Source organism: Tachypleus tridentatus, chromosome 13 (assembly GCF_004210375.1).
Source record: "Tachypleus tridentatus isolate NWPU-2018 chromosome 13, ASM421037v1, whole genome shotgun sequence".
Lineage (NCBI taxonomy): Eukaryota > Metazoa > Arthropoda > Merostomata > Xiphosura > Limulidae > Tachypleus > Tachypleus tridentatus.
Genome location: NC_134837.1, coordinates 185,352,770 through 185,380,486, shown reverse-complemented (window position 1 = coordinate 185,380,486; position 27,717 = coordinate 185,352,770). Strand labels below are relative to the sequence as shown.

The window sequence follows — 27,717 nt, the reverse complement described above, 5'->3', positions numbered from 1 at the left end:
ATGTATGTACAGCAATTATTCGTAAAGGCTTCTGAACAGATGTATTTTATTCAATATAAAATGATGCAAGATATAAAAGATATAAAAACTGAAAAGAAATGTAACAATAAAGGCAGTCCAAATTTTTACAGTAAGTTCTTAGTTCGAATTATATGCCTATTACTTGTATTGCATTTATGATTTTAATGCAAGACAAAACATAGGTAAATTAATTGTAATTACTTGGTGTTGTTTATAAAACAATCCATGGACAAAAGAAATGTTGGTTATGTTTCACCAATAAGAATTGAAAATACAAAATTATTATGTCTTCAAATTAAAAAACTTCAATATATCATAATGTTACAAAGATCTGTTTGTTTGTTTTTAACTTTCTGCAAAGCTACACAAGGGCTATCTGCACTAGGTGTCCCTAATATAGCAGTGTAAGACTAGTGGGAATGCAACTAGTTATCACCACCCACTGCCCTCAGATTACAAGTCAAATGCCTTAACCCACCTGGCCATGCTTGGCCCATTACAAAGATAAATACAGAATAGAACTGATTCACAGCATTAATCCATTTATACATAGAGAATTCTGGTAGTTTCATTTGTTTTCTCAAATTTTTTAATATGCATTTCATTGAGGGATGGTTTGATAGCATTAAATTCCATCTATTAAAACTGGTTTACTTCCTAAATACTTCAGTATGTGTGCCTATGAAATGTGGAGATTCATTTAAGGAAGAAGCTGGTACTTCTCCATTTTATCCAGCTCTGTGAAATCTAATAAACTTTAAACATCCATGTTATCTTATTGAACCTAAATGCTTAATATTGGACAAATTTATTAAAGTAACTGCAACTCCACCTATTTCTTGCTCTTCTATTATCTTACTCACCCTCTGAGGCCTTTTTCTTTCCAAACATCTCTTAATACTGGTAAAATATGGCCTTTAGAGGTAAAGCTCCCTTTCTGGAAGAAAACGAAAGTACTAAATATTAATATCTGCTACTGAAAACACTATTAAACTAGTACTTTTTCAGCTCCTAAAATATTTTTTGAAACTTACTGTGTTGTAGTTCAACTATATACAGAAATCATAATGAGCTCAATCTAAGTTAGGTTCAGATATTAATGATGTTATAAATGTCAATTTATTGTAGTTTCAAATTTCAAACATTTGCAAAAGTCCAGTAATTCTTCTACATAATTTATTACAGCTGAAAGAAAAGTATATAAGTAATGAACGAGCTGTCATGAAAACTTATTTTTACCTGTCCAGTTATCACTGGTTTCCTTTATTACATCTCTTGGTGAGAAGTAAACAAATGTCATCATTACTTAAGCCAAAAAACTGTTAACACTGGAGAAATTTAAAACTTTTTTTTTTAATGAAAACATATGTTCAAAGATTCAACAGTGTTGTTGAATTAAAAACTTTTTCCATAATATTTATAGGTAAAACCATTCGAAAACAAAAGGACAGATATAAATTAACATCATCTGATTTGAGAAACACGTAATGTATCTGGTTTATAAATGGTGTGGTTGTATGATCCACCTAAGCAAACCAATAATTTCCATTACAACAGATGTATATTCTTCATGGTTTTATATATAATTTCAACTAAAACTGATAAAAATACAAATTCTCCTTATTCTTAAAAAACTAGAACCAAACAAACTTCTGCACCTCTGCTAACATGATTCGAGTTTTAGCAACGTCCAATGGGGTTGTAATTCCTGAAGATATACCACCTGCAATGTAAGAGTTAATTTTATAACAAGTGAAAACAAATTATTGTGTTTCATACTCTGGCTTCAATTCTCCTCAATTTAATTTGTTCAACATTTACTGTATATTAGTGTAATCTAAATAAAAGAGAGTTTTTCACATAGTAATTACTAGTTGATTTTCAACTAAATTGTCTCTTGTAACTCAAGAAACTTGGATACCTTTATCATGTTATCTATTACATAACTGAAACAGTAAATTTTAAAAGACAAGTTTTGTCAAAGTGGAAATATAAAATTAAAACAAAAACTTCATTAATACAAATGTTGATGAAAATAGAAGTTTATTTCACAGACTTTTTTAAACCCTGTGTATCAAACCTCAAATCAAGACGAATTTAACTATTCATGTTACGTAGGTGATTAACATGAACTTCTACAAGCAATATAGTTTAGTTCATTAATTAATTGTGATATTTAATACATTTAAGAAACTTATTTACTTCATGTAATATAATAAAAATCGAGCAAGGAACTTCTCAACGTTGATCTAAACTACTTAAAAGTTAATGACAAATAAAGACATGTACACATAATTAAAGAATATTTCTATAAACAACACAATCTTTAAATACAAGATTATCTCAATCATCACACTGTGCTATAATATCTACACTTAGATTGTTTGTTTTTGAATTTTGCGTGAAGCTACTCAAGGACTATCTGCATTAGCTGTCTCTAATTTAGCAATGTAAGACTAGAGGGAAGGCAGCTAGTCATCACCACCCACCATTGACTCTTGGGCTACTCTTTTAACACCAAATAGTGGGATTGACTGTCATGTTATAATGCCTCCAATGCTCAAAGAGCGAGCATGTTTGGTGCGACAGGGATTCAAACCCATAACCATACGAATCAAACGCCTTAACCCACCTGGCTATGCTGGGCCTGTACTCTTAGAAGGGCAAAATAAAATGCAAATCCAAAAGTGGATAAAGCAGCTCTAAGCTGATGGTTTCCTTCTGTCCAATCAGAGAAACATGTTATTTTAATCTAAATGACTTAACTTACTACAAAAGTGTATAAGAAAAGGAAACATCTATTGTAAATTTTTATAATTAAAACTCAATTTCAACAGGTAGTTACCACTAAAACACAGAAAGCCTTTCCTTATGGATGATGTAATATGTTCCTTATAACTGTGGGGAGATAGAAGGAATATATTTCAGGAGTAAGTATTTGTTTCAAGTTCATTTAAGTCCTAAAAATGTAAAATTAAAATTGGGTAGACTTATCTCTTGAAACACTAAAACTGAGAGCCTACATTAAAATGTAAGAGGGAATCAAAAATACAATGGGAAACAGTGGTTCCTTAAATAATTCTCAGACAGAAAGATAACCTGTAACATCAAATGGCCAGGCAGAGTTTGAGTGCAAGGTAGAACAGGAATATAGGTCATTGGATGAGATTCATAGAAGTGGTAGTGTAAAGGGAAGCAGGATAAGAGTATGTAGCACCGTACATGTAATGGAAGATTTGTAGAGGAGGTGACCACCAGTAACAACTAATAACTGGACATGCTCTTTGTTCTAAGACCCCTCTCCCACCACCACCATCTATTCTGAAAAATCCCAACCAATTCATGAAATCAACCTAGTCATTAGACACCCAGGGAGAATTGACCCAAGGTAGGCCTGATTGGTATAGAAGAGGGCACAGGGAAGACCAGTTAAGGTTAAAGAACAATAAAGCTATAAAGAAATACCTGAATATTAGTGTGGCTGAGGCATCTTACAGGGAAAAAGAATCTTTATCTCCAATGCCTAAAATAATACACAAGGACATACACATACTTTCTAAGGTATCACAAGCTAGTAGACAGGTCATTGTAAGGTCCAGTAAGGGCATTTGTAGTCAATGTATGTTGACATATGTAGGTAACAGATAAGAATTCACCAGCTAAGGATCCTGTCTAGCATGAAAAATCACAACTGGAAACAAACAGAATCCTGATGATATAAAGACAGTAATACAAAGAAATAATATAATATCTAGAACAGATTCAAATTTATTCACATCATCCTGCAAGATATTTCCTAAAAAATGTTACAATGTGGATGTCAAGACATTGCCTAATGCACAAAATCTGAAAAGTAGCAAAAAAGTGATTGATATTCCAACAGAGAAGACACTAGCAAAAGTTGAGCCATTCTAGAAAAGAACCACTAATTTTCATCACTTGATTATTTTCATGAGTTATAACATTAATTAACAACCTTGAATTAAACAAAAATAATAATGAATGATCATAATGGTAATATTTAAGATACTTGGATAGCCAGAATAATACACTGATGTTTATTATTTTTGTGACATCAATCAATGACTTGAATATAATCAATTATGTTGATTAATTGAGTTAATTGTCTAGCTCTATTGTAGAGTACATGAACTCAGTTCTCATATTTAGTAGAGGATAGGGTGTACAATGCTATTTCAAATTTTGATATAATTCAACCAGAATTAAAAGTTCCACAAAAGTATGGCATAGTGTGACACAATGTGTTACAATTAAAACATACCATTAACTCTTAAGATGGCAGTAATGTACCATACAAAGACAAAAGACATCTGTCTGTCACACTGATATCTCAGCGATCGACATACAACTTGCATAAAATGATGGAGCTTTCTGCTGTAACAAGCAAGTTTGTCTTTTTAAAATTCTTCCAGCCATATAAATGGTAGTTGATGTTTAACTATCCAAGATGTAAGGTTATTCATATAGGTTTTCATAGATCATATTACTGTTGCAATTTAAATGAGAATACATTAAATACTGAGGTTGAAGAAAACTATCTTGGTGTTGTGACCAAAAATCACTTAAGTCATCTGTATCGTAGATAGCAATAGGGCTAATAGGATTTTGGGTAGCATAAATAGAAATATTAAATACAAGAAATATTACTGTTTCACTGTATATATCTCTTCAAAGGCCTCATTTAGAGCAGTGTTCTTGGTTTCCTTCCTCAGGAAGGATATTGAATTGCTGGAGAAGGTTCAGAGAAGAGCCATTAGGATGATACATGGGATTATCTTGTAAAAAGAGACTAAAATCTATAAACTTGTTTTCTTTGGAGAGGAGAAAGGTCAGATGGATTTGACTGAAGTGTTTAAGACTATTAAGGATATTGATAAGTATACATACATAAAACCTTTTGGTGTTTAGAAGTGAAAACAATAGGACAAGGGGTAAATTTTTGGTAGCAAAGAAGACACATACAGTTTAGACAGTATTACTTTTCAAACAGCATGGTTGGCTTTTGGAATGAGCTGCCTTTAAGGGTGGTGGAGACAGAAAATTTAACTGAGTTCAAGAAACAACTGTATGAATACATAAGTAGTAACAGATGGTTATAGTTGGGAGATAGAAAGGACATCCCTAATGGGCTGATGTCCTTTCTTTCCCTTTATACATACATATAAAATGGATGATGTACTACTTTGAGAATATATGATTTAAAGGATAGGTTGGTAGAGATCCTGAGAAGTATTAAACTGAATCTGGTATGTCCATGTCTCATGCTTGATATTACTGAAAAATCATAATACGTTGCTGTAATTCTCCATTACATTTGCTTGGTTGACAAAGAGACACACTAATGCAGCATCATTACATTTTGTCCAATCAGAGCTCTCAGCTACATCTCTATGATAACCCACGTTTTCAATTTTTTCCAATCAGAACCCTCATCCCTATCTCTGTGATAACATACATTTTCAATTTTGTCTAATCAGAACCCTCAGCCATATCTCTACGATAACCCACGTTTTCAATTCTGTCCAATCAGAACCCTCAGCCATATCTTAATGATAACCCCACATGATTTCAATTTTAAAAATTCTCAAATTAAAGCATACTTCTTTAGCTCAGCAGGTTAACAAAACCAAAACCAAGAAGACAGTCCAACAGAAGACCCCAAAATTCATAATAAAATTCACTGCAATTACAATCACAATAAATAACTTGCTTGATCATACACATAATAAAGTAAGAATACGTCTTTAATAACCAGTTTTTCATATGTTCGAATCTATAATGACTTATTAAAAAACATCTGAACATAAAAATAAACAGAAGTCAAAATACTAATAAGAAGGAGAGGACAAAATATACATTAAAAATGTTTACATGAAACACTAGAAACAGGATAGTCATTATCAATATTTTGATATATACATATAGTTACTACAGTTTAACTGATTTTTGGAAACCATGCTCATAAAAAAAAAATGATTTAAACATGATTTTGAAAAAAAAAATTACTTCCCATCATGTGATGGGCATTCAAGTTGTAAAATATATATTTACATGATTTATACTTAGGTTTGTTACAAAGGGTTTTTAAAAATAAAATAACACGATGTAGAATTTACCTGCGAGAGCTCCACAAATAGATGATTGCCAAGAAGCTAAATATTGTCCACGATGGTCAGACCAAACTTTCTGTCAAGATCACCAAGTGTTTAAGCTTACAAGTATAAACTTGAGTGATACCTCAAACCAATGTTTAAATCTACAAACATCAATCAGTATGTTCCCAAAACCTAGTTTACCTTCAAAAAGCTATCACATATATCAATACATGCAATTATTTTTTACTAACAATGACAAAAAAACATCCAAAAACTAGCTGTAACTTATCCATAATTCTTTTGTTTATAGGTAAAGAAAAATGACATTTTAAAACAAATTAAGGTTCTTGTAACTTCACTTAGGCCCACATAAAATTCAAAGCCATGTTTCTATCATAAATATGTCTACATATGCCTTTCTTCTATCTCAATTTTCCAAGTATTTTCTTCTTAGACTTTTCCATCAAAGTAAATGTTTAATAACAATTTAACACATTATGTGTGGATATTTGTCATTAAGGAAATGTAGGATAATTTACAAAATAAGCACAGAACCAATAAACTGTTTCAAACATTATCTCAGAACTCTTTATAAAAAAAAAACATAATTAAAATTAGAGTTCAATAGGTACCCATAAACCAACACAACAGAATTTTCTATTACAGTAAAGATTTTCACATGAACATGCAACAAGAAAAAAACAACATTTTCATCCCTAACAGCCTGGACATTATAGAGAATTGTAGAAAATTGTACACAAATATTTTTTGACTAGTTGTTTATGAGATCTCATTTTTAAACATATGTGTGTGTTTTCATATTGCAAAGCCACCTTAGGTTGTCTGCCGAGTCCATCAAGGGATATCGAACCCCTAATTTTAACATTGTAAATCTGTAGACTTACCACTGTACCAGTGGGGGACATTTTCAAAAATTAGAGATTACTTTTCCAGATATAGTATGAAAACTTTGGTAATTACAACGAACAGATTACAATCACTCAGATATTGTTTACAGAAAATATCTTGTGCTTCTATATTACAAACAAAAAACTTAAAGTACACTGAATGTTTCAAAGACTTTAATATTTATCTTACCTTAAACATCTCCCAGAGAGGAAACTGTATGAGTGAGAATGGTATTTCTCTGGTAACCGTACTAAAATATCCTCTGTAAAGGCCAAAAAAGCCCTAATAAAAATAATTTATAATATTTTCTTCTGCACATTAGAAAATAGTTTGAAACTTTTGTTATATTTATAGCAAGAAACAAAATGAAGATTCATTCTACTTTAGAGCCAATTTAACTTACTTAAAAAATAACATATTGTATCTGTGATGGGCAAGATTTTATTCGTGTGTCACAGTCTAACAGAGGATATAAAATGTACGATGTTGTCTCAATAATCATAATTAAACACAAGATATAAAATAGTATAACTTCTGACTTATGAAATACTATTACTAGTCTTGCTAGTAGAAGTTGCAGTAGGCTTATAAGCAAATCTCAAGCTGAAAAAAATATAAAGAGGAATTCTGCACTTTATTCCTACAAAAATTCAAGTTTTCTACAACTTTCCATGGCCTAAACCATTACTTTTTCCAACAATTAATTATATGAAATATATGAAACTGAATCAGCATTTGTATGTTTAAATATAATTTGTTGTCTTCTAATTCCATTACAGAATCTGAAAAAAAAAACTGAAACCAGTTTTAGTGGTTTATTTGGATCTGAACAGTTATCAGTAATTAAACTTAAGTTTAAGCCTAAACAAACAGAAAGACAGCAGTAAAATGTTTTGTGAAACTAACATATTTTTAGCAGCATGTTTCGAAGTTCTTGTGAGCCTTCCAATATATTTAGTAAACATTTTCAGCTATGAAACATAATCTGTACTTGAAGATATAAAAACTGACAGCTCTTTTAAGAAAAATAAAACAATATATACATGTATACACTTTTCATACTTTAATAAGTTTTACTTTTGATTTTAAACTTACATCTAACAGAAGTCATGTATCATAGTAATTTTCTAGCTTGTATCTTTTAAAATTATTATTAGTGAAAAAGAACTGATTTGGAGGTACTGTAATCCCTGTACATATACTCAGCATTGTATAATACAACCTCTCTTGCCAAATAACTTTCCTCAAATTTTCAAAATGGTTAATGGTGAGAGATAAATCTTTTTTTTTTACATAATCCATTTGCATATGGCAAAGAAAATAGCTACAATTTGAAAATATTTTTACTTAATACAGTTGGCTATTTATAAAGATACAGTATAATTTAATCTGTGTCAGAATAGCTTATGATTGGGAAATAACAGGAATCAAAATTGTAACATACTATCCAACATCTTATTAACAAAATCTCAGTTACCCTTACTGCAATATTTTAGTATCTCACATGTGCCTTGGAAATAAAATGGAAGACTATATTTCTCTCATTTCCTCTTTGATCTTTTTTTTGTTTAATACAAGGAAGGTCCTAAGCTGAAAAACCATCCATTTCAATCTTATTTTGTATTGTTATCTTTGTACTTTTCCACAGCCAATAAAATACATCTACATATTTCATAAAACTTATCAGTCGTATTGTAATGTTACATCATCATATTTTACTTAACTCCACTAATTGTTTTATTCGTACTATATCGATAAAACCAATTAGGCCTACATTTTGTAGTTCTTCGAACACTATTACAATTGTATTTCTCATGTCAAGTGATGTGATTTTTATATTTTAAAGGAGAGCAATTAAATAACATTTTAAAATTTCTTCTTCACCATCAGAAAATAATTCAGAGCTAATATTTTGTCAGGAGTGACATATAAAACAATAAAAAAATAGTTTTTACTGTTAAAAGTCATGCAGTCATATGTTTGGTTCTCTTCATAACTATAAAAATATGAGTGGTGAAGCACTTAGGTGAAGTTTTTTGATTTACTATCCCCAAAAAAGTAGGACACTTAATTTACAAAAGGAGCAACAAAAATACTTTTAAAAGAGATGCTAGGAATTAAATATGTGAATATTAAATATTTTAACATCACAATATGAGGGTAAACTGATAATTGAATTTATTTTACCTGAAAATATCATACAAAATAACAGCCAGAAAAGAAAGTAAACAGAATAAAACTTACAACGAATAAGGTAAATATATACACTAATAAATGTTTCCTCTGATCATTTTACTGTAACCCTGTACAAATAATGCTATGATCCTGCAAATGTTATTTGAAAAGAAAAGAAAAAAAACTACACTGGAATCTGTTGGTTTTACTATTGAAGCCACCAACAACATTTTGCTGTAAAGAAGTGTACAGTTAAAGTATCTATAATAAAACGGAAGCAGCAACTGTTGAAAGACAAAACACTCGATACATTCAAACAAGACAAAAAACCTACTTCAGCTTTAAAAGTCCTTTTCAACACTGACCAACTACTAAGATCTGGTCTGGCCTGTGTTCTTTGTTTCACAACCTCCACTGGTACACGTACAAGGCAGGCAACCTACAATAAGAAAATCCAAATGACTGCAACTTGTGTAGATGCAAGTCACTATGTATTAAAACCTTGAGCTTTCCTGGGTATATTCACATGTTAAGTAAATTAACAATATTAAACAAAAAACTTGAAAATAAGGAACCCACAAAGTTTTGAGACAAAATATTATCAAAACATTGTACAATTATAAGTTTTTTTTCATTATCTAATTAACCCATGTCAAAAATTTCAGTATTCAATATTTTTTGACTTATCTAATTACATTAAGGTAACCAATTTCCACATGATTTTATAGTTTTCATGAAAATATATTAAATATGTTTTCAATATATAAGCTTGTGAATATTCTTAAGAATGTTTTAAAGCTAAGTATACCAAATGTTGAACAAATTAAACCATGATGTTGGTTAAATGCTGATACTTTCTTACTGCTATACAAATAGGAAATCTTATTTTACTATAAATTATAAAAACAGTTACACTTTGATATCTATTTTTCATGAATTTTAAAGTTTCTAGTTAAATATTTAGACCTGCTCATCATTATCAGTAAGACTGTATTAAGTGTAACTGTATTAACTGTTAATATAATGAAACACAGACCTTTTACCACGCATTTCTCATAATGGAAGTTTTTTTTATAATCATAACTATGTATAAATCATATAATAATGAAAATATGTCCACTTACATTCATTAGCAAACTGAATTAAATGAATAAAAGAGTCAATTAATGAGTTAAATATTCTCAGGTTAAACAGATTAAAAAACAAAACTTGAATAATTTGTAATAAATATTCCTCAATAAAAAGAACATATTTTAGGACCCAATTAAAGCAATTTCTACACACAAAAAAAAACAGATTACAGGGAACAAATGAATCTATTTCTCAATAAAAAAAGAGTAGATTTCAGGCATGATTAAACTATCTTCTCTTTTACAAATTAGACAGAGAGTCAAGGCTAAAGGTCTATCTAGTATTCATAGTCTCTTCACCTATAAGGCATACTTCTAATCATTCATTGGATGATGTTACAAGTACTTTTATTCAGACTTTCAATCTGTCACACTCTGTCAAGTGCTCTGTAAGATTTAGATTTGCTAACCAATTAATTATTCTCTTGGATTCAAAAATACTATCACAATTCTAGCCATGTGACACAGTCATGAAAGGCTACATAACCGAGCCCAATGTCACAGTAGAATATAAAATAGTGGTAGATTTATCTTTTGGAAACAAAATAACCTCTGTACATCCTCTATTATTGATGCCTCTGTACAACAATATCAAACTATTACTGAAATACTGTAGTCATAAGTCAACAATGTTACAATAAGTATATTAATCATCTGTGGTTATTTGTTGATCATAAGTAGAAATACAAAACTTTAACTCAACTGCAAAGGGTATGGGCACCCAAATGATTTAATATAGACTATGTTAACACTCTAAAACAGGGTTCCCAACCTGTGGGTTGCGACCCCCTGTGGGGTCACAAAGCCTTGGCAGGGGAGTCACGTAGCCTTGTTAGAAGTAGCTTGGGATAACATTAATTTTATTTCATCAATTACATTTTCAAGTCGCGAGTGCCAAAAGGTTGGGCACCCATGCTCTAAAAGAACTGTGAAGTTGGTTGTAGGAATCATGTAAGTCCATTAGACTCTAAATTGGACTTGTGAAGTCTATCTTATTGCTAATAATTACTAAATTTTCTGTCCTAAAGTCCATACTGACTTCAAAGTAGTAAGCTTACATTTTCTAGTGACTTTTAACAGCCAAACTGAAGCTATCTGGCTCTAGTGGTCATTTTGTGTTAAGCACAGTGATTAAATGAACAGCTTATGTTTCATACGTGATTATGATAAAACCTATATGAATGTATGGGTACTAAAAATGTAATACAGAAAAACATTTCAACATTCTCAGATCATCTTCAGGTTAACAAAGAATACAGCTGACCTTTGACACACACATCCAGGCTACTTAGTGTACTAACTAGCTTACATCTTTTTTAAGGCTTGGAAACCTGTGCACACCAAACTAAACACCCACTTGTTTCACTAGTTATCTAGTTCTTAACATTTGAACAGCTCTGAAAATGCATTAAAAATCTGTATCTGCTACCAGCTAGTAATAGTCTTATGGAAACAATTACCACACACTAAAGTGGTCACCAACACAGCATGTAATTAAAGCTAATGAAGAAACAAGGGATATGGTCTTTTCAGGACAGAAAACAAATTATAACATGCTAGAACAGTCAAAAGCAGGGCACATCAAATGTGCACATTATTCACACTTGGCATTTTTAACTTTTTATATAGTGTATAAACTAATACATATGTTAGCTAATTGTAATAATAACAAACAATTCTACAAAATTCCCATTTAAATATGAAATTTTAGTTTTAATAATAGTAAGATACACTCAGATACATTACTTATTTTCCAATGTTTTTGACCCAACAATGTATTATGAGGTGAAAACCTTTCTGTTCTTACAACTTATAGTTCAAGCCCATTCAATAAATCAGCGTAAAGCTTGTATGTTCATACACCTGTAGTTAGTTTTAGAAAACAACTATGAGGTCTTTACCTTTACTTGTAAGTTTTGCTAATGACACTGGAGCAACATCTTTATAGGTGAGAAAAAGTGATAGAAGCAAATAAAATGTCTTTACTTCACAGAACAGTGGACTGGTCCAGATATTGGGATTGCTCCAGTGTACTGACAAAACTACTACAACTGATTTTCACAACAACCTCAGTTGTTTTTGGGTTTTTACTGGTATAGGTAAGTTCAAAGAGAAATGTTTAGTTGTTATCACAGGTACCCTGATGATGTTTACTGAATCTACAGAATAAGATTTAGTTGTGGCTGTAGATACCTTGAAGGCTTTCAGGCACTTTAAACATTGAAAACTGGCTCAAAATGTTCCACCTTAATGACATTAAGTCAAACTTTGTCTGATTGGTTAATGTTTGCTGTGCTTCTTCAAGTCAGCAAGTGGTTAAAGCATCATGTAAGAGATAGAATATTCTAGAATAAATACTGAAAAGAATCAAAGTTCCTCATTTGTTTGAGCAACAGAATTATATATAATAATCAGTTTATTAAAATAGATGTGGGAGACATGAAGGTTAGCTAATATAAAAGTGCACTAACTTTCTGAATATTCTTAGCACTTACTAAGTGGAAAAAAGAAGAATGATAGAATAAAAAGAGAAGTGGTAAGAAAGAGGACAATGTTAAAGACAAAATTATAATAAAATTGATATGTACAATTCAGAGAAGTAATATTTGTGAATATTTAAATAATGATGTGTGAAAATGTTATGATATTACCCACTGAAAGACAACATGGCTTATAAACTAAACTATTAATAATCAGCATGACTAAAACTATAGCTGTGTTAGTGGATGAGTTAGGTATAAATCAATATTTATATCACTGATTTTATTATTAATTTAGCAAAAAATTAACTCAGAACTAAGTCCTTTCTTCTATCCCACTAAGGTACCTCCCATAACTACTTCTGTTTCTGGTATAAAACTAAATCAGAACCAAGCCCTTTCTTCTGTTTCACTAAGGTATTTCACATTACTTCCTCTGTTTCTGGTATAAAACTAAATCAGAACCAAGTCCTTTCTTCTGTTTCCCTAAGGTATTTCACATTACTTCCTCTGTTTCTGGTATAAAACTAAATCAGAACCAAGTCCTTTCTTCTGTTTCACTAAGGTATTTCACATTACTTCCTCTGTTTCTGGTATAAAACTAAATCAGAACCAAGTCCTTTCTTCTGTTTCACTAAGGTATTTCACATTACTTCCTCTGTTTCTGGTATAAAACTAAATCAGAACCAAGCCCTTTCTTCTATCCCACTAAGGTACTTCACATACTTTCTCTGTTTCTGGTATAAAACTAACTTAGAACCAAGTTCTTTCTTCTGTCCCACTGAAGGTATTTCACATTACTTCCTCTGTTTCTGATTTAAAACTAATTCAGAACCAATTTCTGTCTTCTATCTTTCTGAGGTACTACACATTACTTGCTCTGTTTCTGGTATAAAACTAAATCAGAACCAAGCCCTTTCTTCTATCCCACTAAGGTACTTCACATACTTTCTCTGTTTCTGGTATAAAACTAACTTAGAACCAAGTTCTTTCTTCTGTCCCACTGAAGGTATTTCACATTACTTCCTCTGTTTCTGATTTAAAACTAATTCAGAACCAATTTCTGTCTTCTATCTTTCTGAGGTACTACACATTACTTGCTCTGTTTCTGGTATAAAACTAACTCAGAACCAAGTCCTTTCTACTATCCCACTAAGGTATCTACTGTGTTTGTGGTCCAAGTATAAGAATGTTAGGATAATAATATAATGCTAATATGATGAAAGTTAAATAAACGAGTTTCATCCTGTAAGTTCTGTTTAAATTAAGTTTGTATTTTGTATAAAGCTACACTAACATAACCTAATTTCAGTCTAAAATTTTTGGTCATTTCTCATACAAAAATGGTATTCTGTATTTAGTACATTCAGCCACATAGTACAGTTATATAAAAACAAAGAAATGACAATCTCAAAGTTGAAATATCATTTTGAGTAAGTCACCCACTCATAATTATGTCCGATTACAGAACGTAATGCATTTGAAATGTTGTTTAACCATTTTATCAAACATTCTTTGTTATTTAGTTGAACAAATTATTTAGTCCAAACATATCTTTATATACAACACAAGTAAACTGAACGAACTTTACACTTTTAGAAAATAATCTAAATATACAAGTTTTTTTTCTGCCTTACTCATATTACATGTAGTTCAACAATGCACTTCTAGTATCGATAAGTTTACTTAATGGTTCTAAGATATATCAGGTCATCCCGTAAGTAATGTCTGATTTTAGGTTCAGAAAAAGAGAATAAATTTCAAATGCTTTTAATATTATTTAATCAATAATGTATGTTCCATTAGTATTAATTACTTCCTGCCAATGATCCACAAGCTTCTGAATGTCACTTCTATAAAATGTGGAGAGAGTAGTTTTGACATCTTCATGTGTTCCAAGCTCTTTTCAATCAAGATAGTTTTGCAAACTTCAGAATAGATGATAATAAGATGAGACAAGGTCTGGAGAATAAGGAGGATGTGGAAGTTTTTCCTAGTCTAGCTCTTCAATCTTTGCAGATGTGATTCTTGCTGTATGGGGCCATGCATTATCCTGGTGTAACATAACACCTTCATGATTGATCAAGCAGGCCTCTTTTCTTTCAGTGCAACATTCAAGCACCCTAACTGTTGACAACAGAAGTCTGTTGTAATCATTACATTGAGTAGCAGCAACTCAAAGTGGATCACACCAACAATATCCCACCAAATGCTTAACAAAACTTTCCTAGGATGGCGGTCCATTTTGGGCTGTGCTGTAGCCAGTTGACCTGCACTAAGCCATTGTCTACAGAGCTTAACATTTAGGGGGACCCATTTTTCAAGTTTTGACACATTTCCAAGCTGTTACAAATGATGGTGAACTGTTGAATGAGTTGAATTAAGCTTCTGTGCTAGTTCTTCAACTGTTACAGCACAATCTTCATCAAGTGTAGCCAGCAGCAAGTCATCATTAAACTCAACAGGACGACCTGAACATGGTGCATCACTTAAGCTGTAGTCACCTGATCTGAACTTCTGAAAGCACCTTTGAAATTTTCTTTCACTGAGAGACTCTGCATCACAAACACCTTGAATGTTTTATGTAGTTTCTGCTTCACTATTGCCTTTTTTAAACTAATACAGCATTATGTGCCTAATGTGCTTCTCAGACACATCCATCTTCATAAGAGTTTATTTGATTAATGATCTGAAAAAGTGGAGTTGGGTTAGTTTCTTTTATTTGTCTGGAAAATTTTTTATACACGACGACTACATATTTTACTCATTAAAGCCTTCTACAAAGACAGAAATGATGATGCACTTTCTGAATTAAATTTTCGGGCATTACTTATGGGATGACCTGATATATCAAACAGTAAGTAAGAATTATGGCATCAATATTATTTCATTTTTAGGTCTTGATGGTAAACACTTTGAAGTTTAATATATTACATTAAGGAATGGAAAGTCACTTACAACTTCACCACAAGATGCAGCTCCCATATGAATTACAGGTTGAAAAGACATCGGAACCAAGCCACTGCCAAGCTGTTTAATCATTTCATATGTACAGAAAAAGACTGCCGCTAAAGCAAAAGAAGCTATTCAATAGTTGTCCAACATAAACTAGTGACTAAACTAATAATGATCATTGTATATTTGCTGAACTAAACATACTTTACAATTATAAACACCAAAAATTGCAAATCTATAGCTTGATACTTCTCATAAATTATTGTGTACCATAATAAGTCACTCTTTTTTATATTCCCTTTTCTCACTTCTTAAAAAGAAAGGATTACATGGGCTATTTGAAATCACCCAACTTTTTAACTGCATTTATTTTATTATATTGTACTTTTTTTGTTTTCCAACTATGAAAAAGACAGTTCTTAGATGTTTTTACACTTAAAATAGCATAACACTGTATAATGAAATGATTAAACAAGTCACACTTTACACAAGCATAAGTAATGGAAGTATAGGGGTGGGAGAAAAGTCTCCAGTATTCATGTGTATACAACAGTTAATAAAACAGTTTTTTTATTTTCTATATTAGTACATATCATTTCCAAGCTTAATGCCAGCTTTCTGTGATCCTGGTAGATAAGACTTATAATGGATACACTTACATTGTAATTCAGTTTTATAGGAAATATAGAAACATTATATTGATAAAAATCCCTTAAAGAACACAATGTATCAAGAAAAATTCCATAATAGATAAAAATATGAATGTTTAATGCTTCTTTAAAAAAACAAACACTACCTGACATTTGAGATGTGAAATTGGTGTAAATTCATAGATTTAAAGTTACTTCACTGTGATGGTTTTAATAAATAAGAAAGAATGTTTACATTTCTGGTAGATATTAGTTATTATTTACTGATTTTCAGTTCTTTCTCCATTCTCTTTTAACATTTCTTTAAATAAGAAATATCCCAAAATAATAAGAATTTTTAAGAATTGCAAGTCAGATTATTTCATTTAATACAGATAAAAAGGTTTAAATTTCTTTTTATAATCATTTAAATCTTATGGTTTACATATATTTTTGATGATTTCTTACTGCCCACTCATGCTGTTACATACAAGGCCTAATGTAAATAAGACTAAACCCAACAGCCTTCTCAGTGAAACAAAACTGGAGATTGGCCAAGTGAAAGATGACTCAACTAAGTTTAACTTATTTTCCTATCATGCTACATCATTATAATTCAAATAGAATATAAAATGATATAGCAGATGTTCTGCAAAGGAAAATAAAAGATTAGAACTCTAGCAGAACTTGTTCATATATGTTTTATTCAAATCAACATTTCACAAAGTTATTTTTTTTTCACTTTTTACTAATCTCTATGTCAATCTCCATTAAACTAGTAGTTATATTGGCTTATACAGTAAAAAACAAACAAAAAAAACAACAACAAAAATTAATATTTATGTATTAAGATCCCTAACCTATCATTTATTGAAACTGATGTTGAGAAACAGCAATAGGCTAAAATATCAATAAATTTATATTTGTATTCAAGTATGTGTCTTCTTATATTAAAGCCACATTGGGCTATCTGCTGAGTCCACCGAGGGGAACTGAACCCCTGATCTTAGCATTATAAATCCGTAGACTTACCACTGTGCTAACAGGGGACATATTCAAGTAACACAGCCAACTTAGTGTTATTCTGTTAAACACCATTACGACTTTTACCCAAGAGGATTCAAAATGATTTTTACATTAGAAGACATTTACAAACAATAACAGTTTTATTTTAAATCCATTGAACTCAACATAAAACCAAAATGTATAACTCCATAACTGACAGGTGCTCTGTAGTCCAGGTGAGATTGACATATTCAACAAAACTTTAAGTAACTGTTTTATTACATGTAACTAAAGTACCTTTTTATTTGGGTTTGGTTTTTTGGTTTGTTTTGAATTTCACACAAAGCTACATCAGGGCTACCTGTGCTAGCCTTTCCTAATTTAGCAGTGTAAGACTAGAGGGAAGGCAGCTAATCACCACCACCCACCGTTAACTCTTGGGCTACTCTTTTACTAACAAATGGTGGGATTGACCATCAAATTATAATGCTCCCACTGCTGAAAAGGCAAGCATGTTTAGTGCAACAAACCTTTTTTATTTTAACATTTGTGATTACTGTTGATCATCACATAATTAGACACAAGGTAACAAACACATGTCTATTATTTTAAAGTACTTCTTCTACAAACTTTTAATATTGTGAAAATTCTAATCCTTAGATGAAGAAATTGATTAAGACATTCAAAATTGTATTTAATAAAAACTGCATTTATGTCAAAATGTTTTTACCTAGTTCTAGTTTTACCAGGGTTCTAGTGTTGATGTAGTTGCATTAAAAAAACACGAAATACATTAAAAAATAAATAAAAAGGCTGAACAACTAACCTGAGGGCTTATGAAATCCTTCCCATTATAAACCAGCAGTAAAGACCATACTAAGGAGAAACACACTGTCAATTTATGGTGGCAAGAAACCCACTTGAAGTAAAAAAGAATCTCAAGATGGCTGGTATAAGTACTAAAACTTTTATTAAAATAAAGTAGAGAACAATGTTTCTAAATGTTTTAATACTGATATGAACCATCTTGAGATACAACTGGCAATATTTAGTTATAAAGAACACTGACACCAACTTTCCTCACAAACTTTGTTTTATGATTTATCCCTTATCTGTTCTTTGGTTAGACAAAACTGACTGATAGATATCAATGGACCAACTGCATAAAATGAAATAACACGTGTAAAGAACAAAATAATAGCAAGAACAAAATCCATGTTTCTTATTAAATAAAACGTACATTCGAAACATTTAACATCATTTGGCATTTTTTACCATTTGGGGCTGATCCTATCACTGCTGAGGCCAATCCTGAATAAATACTTCGGAAACCTCCGGTTTTCCAAAACCCTTGTGCACTTTGTAGTCGTGTCTTGACAGTATCTACAGGAAACAGAGTAACATCCACAGCTATGCCCGCTGCTGCTCCTGCCTGAAAATATTGTACTATAAATTAATACAAATAACGAAAAAAATCAAACTTAAGTAAAATCAGATTCTTAAAGCACCAATTTTTATTTACATTTTGTATTTTCTATGTAGACTGCATGCTATAGAGTAAATATCTTTGTAGACCTTATGCTATAATAGAAAGATACAGGATGTAATATGTACAGGGTTAGAAATAAGCAAAATAATTGTTCAAAAGCAGTTAAAAATAGGTGGTTTACATGAAAAGTTGCTGTTAATACAAAATAACATTTGATGTTTAAAAACAATCAAACAATAATCACAAAAAATGGCCACAAAAACACTAAGTCTGTGCTTTATTTGTTAACCAGAAATTTGAAGATAGTTCCAAAGATTCATCAGGTAGCATTCAGATAATGCCATTTTTTTTCTTGTTAACAAAAACTGTTTGATAATGTTTGTATAGTTATCAAATGTCAAATATCACTCACTTGAAAAATTCAGTATTTTGATTTGTATAATACCTATTACTCAACAGTTTTTATATTAAAAATAAAATTTCCATACAGACACACACAATCAAAATCATTACACAGTTCCTTTCTTATACTGGCACAGTCCACTGTACTGGAGCAGGGATGAGTGGGTTCATTTACAAATGCATTGTTTCAATAAATCCTACTGAATACTAGTGTACAAGAAGTGTTATGGTAGCATATAAAATATACCTTAATGTTAATAATTCTAATGTCGAAAAGAAGGGAACCTGTGTAAATCTGTTGTAAAGGCACAGGTTTAATTAATCATTTGGTCTTGTAACTTTTATTTAACTTTTGTAATTTTTTTATGACTAAAACCAAGTATAATGTAAAGAACCAAACATAATCTTTTGTTTCTAACCTTTTTTCAAAACAAGTGTTAATTCAGAATACATATACAAAACGTTAACTTATTTTACAATGAACTTAGATTTATTACAGAGTCAATGCTCAAAAATACTACTCTACTGCTGAAACATGCACCCTTTTTAAAGGTTGTACTGCGTTCGTGATAAACCTAACTTTAAATCTAAAATAAGACATTTTTGTGTAATTTTAATCATTTAACTGTACACAAGTATAATTTATTACAGTTTTAATAACTCGGAGCAAGATTTAAGTACTGTATTGTGTTACACTTGGACTAAGTTTTTCAGTTGATATTCCTAAACATTTACATCTTTGACTATCACACCAGTTACTGGAATCAACAATGATCGCAATGGTCAAAATATAAAAAATGCTTGTAATTTGTATACTAATACTGTGATAGTGATACTAAATACAACTATATACTCGGTAATATTTTTTAAAATCATTTTTAAGTGATATTATTATTTGTAAAAAATTGAAATACTGAAACTATGAGTGATATTTGCGTTAATTTTACAATAAACGTTTTAATACTATCTGTTTATAATTTACCATTAATGCCATGAGAAAATCTGGTTCTGCTCGAAAACATTTTTCACTATCCATGTTTTCATTAACGTTAACTTCCATAACAATATTTAACTTAACACTAACTAGTGCTACTACTATTAGAACGTGAAGCAATGTTGGACTACTAGCGACAAAATGGCAACCTCTGGGAAAGTACGTTCAGAAAGTAAATAAAGCTGTTTTAACAAACGATAAACATTTGAATACATAACGCCTTTAGTAAGAATTATTTGAAAATAAAACATTTTCGCAATTTTGATGGTAAAATTTTACGTATAAACATAAAAATCATTTGCTCAATCGAACACCATTTCCCTTTAATACGTGTGCGCCACCCTTTGTTCATTATTTTGAAAATAACCCCTTAGACAGTTAAATGTATCATGTAAGAATATAAAAATAGATTTAATAACTATTAAGTATTAACCCCTCGAACATGTTTTGTTTCATGAATAAATAGACTCATATTTAAGAGTAACATATTTTTTTTTAATTTCTTGCTTTTAAAGTTCCTATGCCATGCTGTATTGTAGGCTACAGAGTGCATAACTCTTCTTGCAATTAATGATATGCGTACGTTTTACTGACGTCACGATCAGGGCAAAATTGCGAAATTAAGCATTGCTTATCAGTGATGACGAGAAAACCCACTTGAAGAGAATATATATGTTAAAACGGCTCGTTTGGGTTGAGAAAAGTTTTTACGTAGAGGAGCTTAGATCTAAGCACATAGGCCCGGGCATGGCCAAGCGTGTTAAGGCGTGCGACTCGTAATTTGAGAGTCGCGGTTCGCACCCCCGTCGCGCCAAACATGCTCGCCATTTCAGCCGTGGGGGCGTTATAATGTGACGGTGGATGGTGATGACCAGCTGCCTTCCCTCTAGTCTTACACTGCTAAATTAGGGACGGCTAGCGCAGATAGCCCTTTAGTAGCTTTGCGCAAAATTCAAAATAAACAATTATATTTTAACCGTTTATAATTAGTGTATGGCCTATTATTGTAAGATATATTTTAATTTATATATGCTTATTTGCTGAAAGGGGCTCGATGTTGTGAGCTAGCACAGATAGCCCTCGAGTAGCTTTGTGCAAAATTCAAAAACAAAACAAACAAACAGATCTAAGCTGACCCTCTACATTGCGACACTTAGTTACACAACCCCTTTCAAACATGTGGTCAGCTTCCGGTCAGTTACCTCTTTCTCTCTTTGTGAACCTAACGATGACCGAAGAAGGTCGAAACTATGTTCGCCCCTCTACGTCAACCCAAACGAGCCGATTTTACATGTATATAACCATTGCTTATGTAACAACACATTACTGTCTTTCTGGCGCAGCTGGTTAAAACAGGTGGTTACCTCCAAGCAGCTTTCGTCCTCTTGCGGGAAATTGTATGGTATAAAATACATATATCTGTATCATTGTTATAACTTTTTTACCAAGATGTTAACATTTATACTTTGTATAACTGTAATTATTCATTCGAAACACGCTTTTTAATACTGTAAATTTTCAGCCATATCGCCGTAGCCTCTAGACTCCAGAGGAAGTGCAAATCATAATAAAGTCAATCCATACAGAAGAGGAAAGTTTACGCTCACTCTACCTCTACTGAGCCTGTGAAAGTGTCTGGTGTTTGTGTGTTTTTTCTTATAGCAAAGCCACATCGAACTATCTGATGTATCAACCGAGGGGAATCGAGTCCTTGATTTTAGCGTTGTAAATTCATAGAGTTACCACTGCCCCAGCGGAGGACGTGAAAGTATCCGACTGAAGTTTTTGTTAATGATCGTCAACAGTTTCTCACCTTTGTCATGTTAGCCTAAAAAAATGGGTGATATCACATTGCACCAATGAGTTTCATGAAAGTATAACATTCAGTTTCATGTTTTAGTTACGGTATCCATAGTAAGTTTTATATTTGTTCATAGACTTATCTCGTTTTAAAATGTAATAACAACAATACAATTACATTTGGCCCAGCATTACCAGGTGGATTAAGGCGTTCGACTGGTAATCTGAGGGTCGCGGGTTTGAATCCCCGTCGCACCAAACATGCTCGCTCTTTCAGCAGTGGGGGCATTATAACGTGACAGTCAATCCCACTGTTTGTTGTTAAAAGAGTAGCCCAAGAGTCGGCGGTGGGTGGTGATGACTAGCTACTTTCCCTCCAGTCTTACACTGTTAAATTAGGGACGGCTAGTGCAATTGGCCCTTGCACGAAATTCAAAATAAACAGTTATATTTTATCCGTTTATAATTAGTGTATGACCTATTATTGTAAGATATATTTTAATTTATATATGATTATTTTCTGAAAGAGGCTCGATGTTGTGAGCTACAAATTTCGTATGCTATGTAAGAGGTTTGTTGTTGGTTTTTTTATTTTGCGCAAAGCTACACGAGGGCTATCTGCGCTAGCCGTCATTAATATAGCAGTGTAAAACTAGGAAGAAGGCAGTTAGTCATCACCACCCACTGCCAACTCTTGGGCTACTCTTCAATGAACAGGGGGATTTACCGTAACATTATAACACTCCTATAGCTGAAAGGGCGAACATGTTGGGTGCGATTGGAATTCGAACACACGACTCTCGTATTAGAAGTCGAGTGCCTTAACCACCCAACCATGCTAGGCCGCTAAGTAAAAGGAGGGATATGATATGAACACAATAACCAACTGGTTAGTTCAATGTAAAAGATAATATTCCCAAGGTAATCTAAATTTATAGATACAACTCTAATACAAAATATAACAAAATAATTCACTGCTTGATCGAAGGCGAATACTCTTACTCAGTAAACTAAACTTATGGACGAATCCACGCCCATCTGTCTGCGCAAATAAAAATCACCTAAGTATAGAAGAAAACAGCAAAATTTTGCAAACAGTTTTTCAAATTAAAAGGAAAGGAAAACATGTGGTACAGCTGGTACTGTATAAAATGTTATAGGCTATATTATTAATACTATACTTACTAGCTATAAGGAAATTTATTAGACAGTTTTAATTTCTCATCAAGTTTCGTTTTAAAACTTTTAAATTCGGTGAAGCACACGATAAGTTGATTTCAAAGTTAATTCAGATAAAAGAGAGTTAGTCCACGATACATAAGTGGACTTATTGTATGTTAAGTCGCAGTGCTGTTATTAGAAACGTTTAGCGTAATTTGTAAACATAAAGCAACCACGAACCAAAATGTGTATCAGTCCATGAAGAAATGTTAAGGAATAAGTGAACTGATCCCTCCAAAAGTGTGCTGTAGGTTAAGTTATTTTTACGTGATAATTTAATACAACCGATCAACGAAACAACAATATTAAAATAATAAGTTAGGCGTATGTACTGTTAGTCTCGGAATTCTGTTAGAATGCTGTAATTAAGTTAGACTTACATTAAATTCGGAAGTTTCTGTTTTTTTGTTTTTGATTTTTAATTTTGTGCAAAGCTACACGAGGGTTATCTGCGCTAGTCATCCCTAATTTAGCAGTGTAAGACAAGAGGGAAAGCAGCTAGTCTTCACCACCCACCGCCAACTCTTGGGCTACTCTTTTACCAAAGAATAGTGGGATTGAAGGCCAGGCCCATGAAGAAATAAATACAATTTTTTTGTTTTGTTGGTTTTTATGAGCTTTTTTTTTTATTACTACTTTACTCCCTCTTGATGGATCTTCACCAAATTTATATGAAGGTTTGCTGGGTCCATGCGGAGATACAGCAAGTTTTGAGTTTTAAATTTTGTTTTGCAGCTTTTAAGGGCCTTTTAAACAGTTTCGTACAAGAAATTTTCTTGCCCTAAGATAACCTTTCATTAATCGTGAATTTATATAACCTCCGTACAGGGGACGGGTACGCCAACTAGTTTCACATAAGGAAAGAAATGCGAAAGACACTGGTGATAAACACAATCCAACAGTTCTATAATAATCAATTAATATAAAACTGTTCTGCGAGTTTGCTTGAGATATGTCTGATGCTTTTGTCATTTTATTTTGACTCTGAACGTGTAAAATGCAGAGGTAAAAAACAAACATTTCTGATTAACTCATAAAATGTTAACAAAGATCTGGGTTTTTAGTGCAGTATCTGAAAGAAAGTGTGATTCCATATGAATCTTGATGAGGTATCAGCAACACTAGAGCTAAAGTCTAGTACTGACATTTTTCTTTTTTAGTATTTCCCTAATGCAAATGTTTGTAATGTATGTTTTCAGAGACAACAGAACATGCTTCTCGACCACAGCAAAAGTTTAAAGCTTATTGATTTGAAGATCAAAATTTATTGCTAGTTTAGAAGAAAGCCTGAGGAGGAAAGACATAAAAGTGTGGCAAATAAATATATCATGCATTTCTATCTTGTTTTATAATTTATTTTGGATTTATAATTTTTTCACTAGGTTTCACTTAGCATGTGGTTGGAAAAGCTATTAACTATGTTCTTGTTATTAGATTAAGATTGCTCTTATTTCCTGACCGAGACTATGTAACACAAATTGTGTTCCTGAATAGTATGTGTTATTTCTTAATTGCTTATGTTGTAAAAGTACAGAAAATGGCCATTATTCCCTTCAAACTTTGCTTTTGTGACCTGGATAATGAAATTTAGAAATTAACCTATTTTATGTGTAAAAACGGGCAAATTTGCACATTTTCATTTACATAAGGTATGAATAAAACAACATATGAATCCAGATTTCATGTATTTATATACTAAAATTATACAAAAATGAGCAAAAATGTTTAGAAGTGAATAGTTTCTCGAGATTTGCGACTTATTCCTATCATGGAGCAATACAGCTTTGAAGCTTCTGGACGAGCTATCAACGAAGAGGCGCTACTCGTTTGGGTTACAGGGAATTACAATTGCCTCGCACAGACCGGATACATTGTGGCAGAAGCAGACCCCGTCTTGATGAGTGAAGAGTGAAAAAGCTTGAAAAATGTCGATGACGCTTCCTCTGACTTGCACACTTTCATCTAACAAATTCCACTCCTTGAACCTAGATGTAAAAAAAGCGGCATTCGACTTTGTTAGACCAAGATCTCTGATCAAGTCATTGAGGTCTCTTTGGTTGGGGTAGTATGGGTTTTTCTCACCAGCTGCACCTTTGAAATTGTAATCTGTATCTTCAACGTCTACCTCCTCTTCTGATTTGCTGCTCTATTCTGAGGATGGCTGCTTTGTATCTGGCGTAGAGAATACAAGTAGCTCAGAGCAGTGTGGCACAAATGTGTTCTAAAATTTGTATAATATAAAGTCTTACTATTCAAGCAAGAAACAATTGTCCGTCTTATCTTCTAGAGTTTTTTAGCAGTGCTTGCAGGTAAAATGAGGTGCCCAGGGTTTGTTTTGATCCACAACAGGCATGCCGAAATATTCCTTGTAGTTTTCGTCCTTGCTACTGAGCTTCTTGGGGAATTCTGTGCACTCCAGAATCTTGTGTCCAGAATCCTGTATGCTTCACACATTTTATCAAATGTTGTCACAGAGTACTTTTCAGCTCTTGTCTTGATAAATAGGCCACATACATAGCAGAATGCGTCTGAAGAATGCTTGCAGCTTCTTGATGCCATCTCTGATAAAATCAAATAGGTTTATGTGTGTTCACTTAGGCAGCTGGAACTAAACTGAAGTGGTGAGCCCCTGTACATATATTAATATATAAAGTTATAGAAAATTCTAAAAGGTTCTTGAAAATTTTCGTAAGTTCTACAACATTCTAGAAAGTTCTTGAAAATTTTTGTAAGTTCGAAAAAATTCTTTATCTAAGCACTGAACCTACCTGGAATATTCTGGAAAAGTGGGTAAATTTGAAAATTTATCACTCTGGTCACAAAAGCAAAGTTTGAAGAGAAAAGTATGTCTTTTCCATTTACTTTAGGCATAAGCAATTGGGAAATAACATTTTCTGCCCAGGAACAAAAAAAAAAAAGTAAAATTTGTTACATAGTGTTATTAGCGGTTCAGTCTAAATAGATGCATCATGATTATTCCATGAAATTGTTTCCATTGTGTGATGTAAAAAAAGTAGTATTACAAAGTATTTAACACTAAATTTTGGTTTTAAGGCTCAATTGTAATATCCTTACTGCTGTTAAATTTAATTTCCAGGAAAATATATATGTATGGTGTTGAAAGGTGTTCTATCACTTCCATTGTCTCATCAGTACGTTCTTTTAGAATAATTAGTTAACACTGTAGAAATATCTTAAATAGTACGAAACAAAGTAATTTGTTCTTGTCACGTGGCCTGAACATTTATTCTCTCCAGTAATTAAAAAAACACACCCACTGATACAAGAATAAAAGTTGTAATGATTGTTTTTCCAGAGTTACTTTCTCTGATGTGTCTTTATACTCCAACCATCTTATTACAAAAGTTTGTTTTAGAATTTCACGCAAAGCTACTCGAGGGCTGTGTGCGCTAGCCGTCCCTAATTTAGCAGTGTAAAACTAAAGGGAAGGCAGCTAGTCATCACCACTTAGCGCCAACTCGTGGGCTACTCTTTTACCAACGAATAGTGGGATTGATCGTCACATTATAACGCCGCCACGGCTGAAAAGGCGAGCATGTTTGATGCGACGGGGATGCGAACCCGCGACCCTCAGATTACGAGTCGCACGCCTTAACCCACGATATATCTTTAGCACAGGACACTGATCCGCTTCCCAAATGATGGAAGAAAGGATACAGAGGATGTTCAGTGCTCTTGTACATTGGACTTGTATGGTATAAAGGTCAGCTTATGGTCAAAGATAAGCCCCAAGAACTTTGTCTCATGGACTACAGGCAACACAACTTCACCGATACGAAGTTCAGGATCAGGATGAATACCCTGTTGGCAGCAAAATTAGATGCAAACGGTTTTAGTTAGAGAAAAGGTAAATCTGTTTGCTGTGGTCCACTTCAGTAAACGACTGAGGGCAGTCTGTAGCTGCTGCTCAATATACCTCATGTTCGACGACTGACATGAGATGTGAAAGTCGTCGACATAGAGCCCGTTTGCAACAGTGAGAGGGAGTTGTTCAGTGATGGCATTAATTTTTATACTGAAACGTGTGACACTCAAAACACAGTCCCGAGGGACTCCAAGTTCCTGTAGAAAAGATTGGAAAAGTGTCGAACCCACACGACTTGGAATCTCCTGTTCATTAAAAATTGTTTAATAAAAATGGGCAAATAGCCACGTAACCCATATATATGGAGGTATCGCAAAATGCCATACCTCCATGTTGTATTACAAGCCTTCTCAATGTCAAAGAATATTGATACGAGATGTTGTCGTTTGAGGAAGTCTTCTCTGACTGATGTTTCAAGTCGAATCAGGTGGTCCATGGTTGAGCGCTGTCTTCAGAACTCAGACTGGATGAGCGAGAGGACGTTGTTTGATTCAAGAAACCAAAC

The 27,717-nt window shown here is 32.4% G+C and overlaps 1 protein-coding gene across 3 annotated transcripts in view; it reads right to left on the bottom strand.

The window, feature by feature from the left end:
- Window positions 1-27,717, bottom strand: part of LOC143239927 (mitochondrial S-adenosylmethionine carrier protein) — a 72,302-nt gene that overhangs the window by 1,330 nt on the left and 43,255 nt on the right. The window contains exons 1-8 of one of the 3 annotated variants that reach the window (XM_076481591.1): window positions 20,294-20,662; window positions 18,696-18,852; window positions 15,790-15,899; window positions 9,556-9,660; window positions 7,236-7,328; window positions 6,159-6,228; window positions 1,680-1,744; window positions 885-958 (exon numbers count right to left, since the gene is read on the bottom strand). In XM_076481591.1, the coding sequence (XP_076337706.1) occupies window positions 885-958; window positions 1,680-1,744; window positions 6,159-6,228; window positions 7,236-7,328; window positions 9,556-9,660; window positions 15,790-15,899; window positions 18,696-18,852; window positions 20,294-20,371 (752 nt within the window). In that variant the 5' untranslated portion in view covers window positions 20,372-20,662. Of the gene's footprint in view, window positions 1-884; window positions 959-1,679; window positions 1,745-6,158; window positions 6,229-7,235; window positions 7,329-9,555; window positions 9,661-15,789; window positions 15,900-18,695; window positions 18,853-19,837; window positions 19,956-20,293; window positions 20,663-27,717 lie in introns of those variants that run through there. The other 2 variants (XM_076481593.1, XM_076481590.1) reach the window with 2 other exon arrangements.